Source organism: Idiotropiscis lumnitzeri, chromosome 6, assembly GCF_059441095.1.
Source record: "Idiotropiscis lumnitzeri isolate Australia: NSW breed Sydney's pygmy pipehorse chromosome 6, RoL_Ilum_1.0, whole genome shotgun sequence".
Taxonomy (NCBI): domain Eukaryota; kingdom Metazoa; phylum Chordata; class Actinopteri; order Syngnathiformes; family Syngnathidae; genus Idiotropiscis; species Idiotropiscis lumnitzeri.
The window spans coordinates 4,654,157-4,660,157 of record NC_142396.1 but is presented as its reverse complement, the minus strand read 5'-3'; the positions used below and the strand labels follow the sequence as shown (position 1 = coordinate 4,660,157).

At 38.0% G+C, this 6,001-nt stretch overlaps 1 protein-coding gene across 1 annotated transcript; it reads right to left on the bottom strand.

Annotated features, from left to right (window-relative positions):
- Positions 1-1,827: 1,827 nt before the first annotated feature.
- armc10 (armadillo repeat containing 10) lies at positions 1,828-5,526 on the bottom strand. The gene is made up of 6 exons (XM_088298128.1): positions 4,825-5,526; positions 4,419-4,564; positions 4,197-4,331; positions 3,775-3,951; positions 3,612-3,683; positions 1,828-2,705 (listed from the first exon to the last, which is right to left on the bottom strand). The coding sequence occupies exons 1-6, from the start codon at positions 5,081-5,083 to the stop codon at positions 2,454-2,456; spliced, it is 1,041 nt and encodes a 346-aa protein (XP_088154254.1). The 5' UTR covers positions 5,084-5,526; the 3' UTR covers positions 1,828-2,453.
- Positions 5,527-6,001: the final 475 nt, after the last annotated feature.

Below are 6,001 nucleotides of genomic sequence, written 5' to 3'. Positions count from 1 at the left end.
GGGTGGACGTTGGCGGGGAGGAGGAGGAACAAAGACTGAACGCATCATCAACCTTATTGGAAAAGCTTTATCTGTTATTTTTTTTTTTAAATCAGTCGAAAAGTAAGGAGCGAAATTAATGGGAAGATGGAACGGGTTGAGAGGTGGTTTTATAGATTACAAAGAAAGAATGACAAGAGCACGTGGTAATGGAAGATTTGCAACAATTATATCGAAATTTAAGGGTTGGACTTTGAGTTAAATAGCAGGCGAGTTAAAATTGAAAAGCACACAAGTGGAAGATGCGATAAATGTGAACAAGAAGAAAAAGAAGAACGTGTTATTGAGCATTCTATAGAAGGATTCAGGGAATGTGTTGCATTATTTTTAAAACCAAATATAAAAACAGTAAAGCAATTATGTATTAGTTATATTTAGCACAGAATAGTTCCGTCCTGGGTAGATCGCCAGATTGAGAACTAAATTAAGTGTAATCGGCAGAGATGAATATTCTGACCCAGAATGCAACAGTAACGTGCAAAAAATAAAATGTTCTTCCACCAGATTACAAAAGGTACATAATGGCCCGATATTGCCACTTTTTGTGAATTGTTACGCAAAGTGCTACACCGTGGGATTTTTTTCCGACGTAAAATATGTGCATTGGCTCAAAAAAGACTAAGAAACACTAATATAAACAAACCTGAGGAAATCGAGACAATAACTGTGATACAAAAAACACACTTCTCCATACGTAAAGCATTTATTGAAACATTCAAGCAGAAAAATATGTCATTGAACACAAAACTGCTGCCTACTTAAATAAATAGAAATTTAATTAATTAATTAATTTAAGGGGTAGATCTTCAGACAAACCTGTTCCTGAGAGAAAGAAAGTCAGCATTTACGTTGAAAACGTGCATCATTTCGTCACACCTGGACTGACTCGTGCCGTAGAAAGGCTGTCGTCATGCTAGCAGATGGATGCACAGATCCTCCAGTCTTGCGACTAAACCGAGCGGACCTGTCACGATACAGCCTGGCGCATTACACTAAGTACATAATGAGACTTGTAGTTAACATTCACTATCGGCTGTAATCCGCCAAATGTTACTGGAATCCTGTCAAAATCAGTCATCTGCGGACAAATGGCTACTTTTGTTTCATGCTGCTTATCGGCACAGGGTTCTCAATGCCTTCAAACAAGATGGTGGGATTAACTAAAATATCCTTTCTGGATGGCAGAAAGACAAGCTTTTATGACAAACATGCATGTATTTCTTGGGGCACTCAAAACATGAAAGAAAAAAAAAATAACAGATAAAAAACAAAATCCAAATCTGGCTTTTTGAACATTTCAAATCAGATAATTAACTTGATGAAAACCAAAGTAAGATGTTTTTTTGTACAAGAATGTCATTTTTTGTGAGAATAAGTTAAGAAAATGTTCAAGAAAAAACATGACTAAAATTATAATAGTCAGGAAAAAATGTGATTAAGAGTAATATTGGGAGAATATAATCGTACAAGAATAAAGGTGTTATTTGACGAGATTAAAATCGAAATATTTTATGAATACATGTTCTAATTTCCTGAGGAATTTAAAAAAATAGATGTCATTTATGAGAAAAAATTATAAGAATATGCTCCTTCTGTCACGTGAAAAAAGAGCTCATAATTTCAGAATGAAGCGGTAATATTACAACAGAAATGAGTAATTCTACTAAAGACAACTTGTAATGCAGAAAAAATATTTTATTATGAATAAAATTGTATTTTAAGAAGAAATTTGTCACGTGCTTATATCTGATTAAAGAAATGACAATATTACAACAATGAAGTCATGGGAAAAAAAAACTAATTATATAAAAATAAGGAAGAAACTCAATCCTCGTGGAGCATTTTTTTTCAAGGATAATGATTTTACTATTCTGACAAAAAAAACTCTTGCTTTTACAATAAATAAAACTTTACTATTATGAGCAAAAAAATAATTTAACAAGAAATAAGTTATGAGTGAGAAAAAAATTGGTTATCTGAATTTTATCCTGCTGAATATCGGAATCGGCATCAGCCTAAATAAATTCTTGTCAGTCGTGCCACAGGATAAACTGTGTGGAACTATGATCTAATGTCATTGTTGATCACGTGGTGACTTTGGCAAAGTATAGGAGGGCAGTATAAAATCGAGTTTTCACAATGTTTTTAAACAACCAGCGCCTGGGTGCTTTACATATAAATGTCGAAAAGTGAGTGGCTCCCGCTGACCTGAACTGAAATGATGACCAAAAAATTATCGTGTTTACGGTTGAATACATTCAAACAGCGGCGGTAGAGAAGAAGGCTAAAGCCAACATTCAAACTATGTACCAGCTTCTCGTTTGCGCTGCCTGGGTCAAAATGACATGGAAGGGTTTCTTTACTATAAGAACGCTTGAGCTTTAGCCACCCAAAAGTATATCACGTCTGGTAGTCTATGTCAATATACGGGCCACCTGCGCTTGAATATCCTTGTCGGGGTGTGACAGCAGCTGGACCAGTCGGCCGTGCAGCTCCGACGACTCGTCCAGCATGACCCGGAAGAGGCAGTCGTGCTTGCGCCTCAGCTCCTCGGCCACCTGCGCCGAAGGCCTCCAGGACTTCAGATTGCCCGCAAACGTCAGCAGCCGCAGAAGCACCTCGGATGACGTTTGCACGTCAAATAGCAGCATGACGGAAGCTGGAGCCTCGGGGGAATCAAAGCACACATGAAGAATGTTTAAAAACATTTCACAGTGTTTACTTAACTCACGAGACCTTGAGTGGAGTATCTAACATGTTTGACCTTTTTCATCTTGCGAGGTTTCAAAACTAAACAAAAAAAAAGCGTTACCATTTGTGTTGTGAATAATTTATACTTCCCTACACGTTAGCGAGTGCGTTGTTACTAAATGGAGATCAGTAAGCTTTCATTTTTATACATGTATGTTATATTTATTCATCAGTCTATATGATAATTGAGTGATTAATAAATTCACATTTACATGTTTCACGAAACATTAATTTGGATATGTAGTAGCGCAAAGTCATTGTTTGTTCACACTTTACAGTGTAATGTGTAATAGAACTGATATTGTTTATTGCAACAAAACTTAATTGGTTGTTTGTTGAAATATACATTAAAAATACTTTTGAAATAATTGATAAAAAAAAAAACACTATGAGACTATTTTCCAAAATCGTTAAGCCCTATCCATAATGCATTGATCAAACACAGGACAAGAGATCAAAAATCCACTGCACCATTTTGGAATTAAAAACAACATTATCCAGCTATGGAAAAAAAAGTCAATATCCTTTTATCCCATAATGGCTTTTATGCAGTATGGCTGTTCTTTCAATATGCTGCCCTCTAGTGGAAACATCTGAATTTACTGGACACAAACTGTACAATTTGTGCTCCCTCATCACACTATAGCGGGATTTGTATGAACTGCATTATGGTTCACACTTCAGTTACATTTAAAATTGTTTCAGAACAATACTTGGGCACTGTGATTGCGAACACAATCTAAAACACAAAAATTGTTGTGTAACTAACTTCCAAAGGACCAATAGAGGTCGCCATTTCGCTTTTAAAGCCAACTTCTTACCTGAGCCTGAACAATATCGTCCATCATGTCTGGATTAGATGACATATTCACAAGAATCTTCAAGGCCTGAACCTTAAACAAAAGCCCATGTTAACTTCAAATATCGACAAACATTTGGTAAATGTATTTGATCTTAAAAAGAGTGCTATGATCAGACGCTGACCTGTAATGTCACGTCGCTCACCACCAGAAGATGGAGTAGAAGCGTCACCGCATCCTTAAGCAGGTGTTGATGCTTGTCGGTGACAGAAAGGTTGGTTAGCAGCCGGAGAGCGCCAAGCTGAAGGTCAGAGTTCACCGCGGACATCTCGATCAACTCCAGCACTTGCGGTACGTAGACCTAAAAGACAAAATCGTCGAGACTGAGGTTCAGGATTCAACAATGTAGAGTACAGTGAACACCTGCTCCTTGCTGTTTGTACTATCATTATTTGTATTTGAGTTATGGCGTAATAAAACAAAACAAAGAGTAAATATTTTTTTAAATTATATCGGCTCTCAATACCGCACATTTTCACTAATCATGTGCGAGTCTGGAATGTATTCCCCGCAACAAATGGGGTTTCACTGAGTATGGTTATGTACCTTCAGAAGTTCCTGGTTTTGGAGGTTCATACAGAGATTGCTTAAAGCATTCAGAGTTTGCACTTTAACCTCTGGTGCAGGGTCAGAGAGGAAGCCACCTATGATAGGAATCCCTTCACATTCACGGATTACATTCTGCAGGACAGATGATATGTGACGTTAGAATGTTTGTAGATCCTCACACGAATGTGATGGATTCTTCATTTATTGAAGGCCACTTACCTGATTGACGGTAAAAGCAGCAGCATTTCCTAAAGTGAGCAAGATACGACACCTGTCCTGTGTGCTATTGCTGCTCTGTAGACATGTCAGCAGCATTTTTAGGTGCTGTGGCTCCAGGTTGCCTGCAGACTGGTGGATGGTGTCGCCTGTGAAGTCAATAGCAGTCCAAATTTGTCATAAGTCTGACCAGATTTCAAATTCATCTTCACGAGGGCCTCAGTGATGTCAGCGCAAAACTTTGATCTTGTATTACATCTCTGTTGGGTATGATTGTTTAATAATTTGGGTGTTTTTAGCACAGCTCGTGTACTCTTTGAGTTTCTACAAAAACAATTACAATGATCAAGATTTCGATGTTTATTTTCATCATTTGTATAATAACGCATATTGGCATTCCAATACTTACCCGAAGCATCATTTGTTCTCTCACTTTGGGGACACACAAGGTCCAGTCCAGACACTTTGGCAAACAGGCTGTCCGGTCGAGAGTTACCTTCACTGCTCCTTGAAGCAAAACCTCCATTGCCTCCGCTTTTCTTATACCTCCTAAAGCTTCCCCAACTTATGAGTTTATAAATTCCATAAGAGGCCCCAGCACCGGCGACTATTCCTAGCAAAGTCTTCATGCTGCCAATTCTAGGCGTAATACTGCCGCCGTCGCCCATTCTGATGCTGTCTCCTGAGCTAATCTCAACGATGAAGCATTCACCGGATATTGTATAAGCAGGAGGATATATGTCGGTTGGAAATATCAGACAACTAACACGACTCGTTAGTTAGCCCAAAACTAAATGCACCAAGCAAAAGTAACTTGAAAGGACCCATCGTAGTTGCTTGTTTTCATGTGTGTTGCACTGATTACCCACCGGGCAGAAAATAGTTGCGCGATACGAATAACGCAGAGTGACCATAATATTTGAATGAAAATGTTAGAGTCCGATATTTTAACCTATTTGGCGTCTATCGAAGGTTTTTTACATTTTCACGCGCCCACACATAAACGTAGCATACATTTTTAAAAAAATGGCGAGGATAATGCGCACCAAAAAAGTAATCCCACCGGAAGGTATTTATCCGCTCACATTGTCGATTTTCCCAGAATTCCATGTGCGTAGTAGCAAAAATGGCGGCACGGTTGAAATTATATATACATTAAACTATCTAGTTTTTAAATGCTTGTACCCAAAAGGTTTCTTGTGCAGTCGTTTTCATGTGTTTCAAGTTAATTTTACCCATCACCCACTGGAATTTCTTTGCTCTATTATATGCTCGATTTGTTCTCTCCATTACTCGTTTACTGTCTTTGATTGTTTAAAATACACTGTTGCATTTTCTAAATGTTTTCAACTGTGTTGCTGTGACATACGTTTTATAGTGACGTCCTCATGAAAAAAACATCGAGGCGCCAACGTCTCACTTCAATAAACATTTGTCCCTCCTCGACTCGAGCGGGGTAAAACTGAATGTAAATGCAGAAATTAGCGATAATGAATCAAAATGTATCGTCGCGTCTGGTGACGTCATATGTCAATGACGATTGATGATGACGTAACAGCTGCCGCATTCATTTACCCTTTTGGATT

What these genes read in the sequence shown, in the direction of transcription:
- armc10 (XM_088298128.1), bottom strand. Translation starts at nt 5,083, where the DNA reads ATGGGCGACGGCGGCAGTATTACGCCTAGAATTGGCAGCATGAAGACT. An exon ending in CTGCTTTTACCGTCAATCAG is followed by an intron (nt 4,332 to 4,418) that starts GTAAGTGGCCTT and finishes TCTGTCCTGCAG; the next exon opens with AATGTAATCCGTGAATGTGA. An exon ending in TGAGCGACGTGACATTACAG is followed by an intron (nt 3,684 to 3,774) that starts GTCAGCGTCTGA and finishes CTTTTGTTTAAG; the next exon opens with GTTCAGGCCTTGAAGATTCT.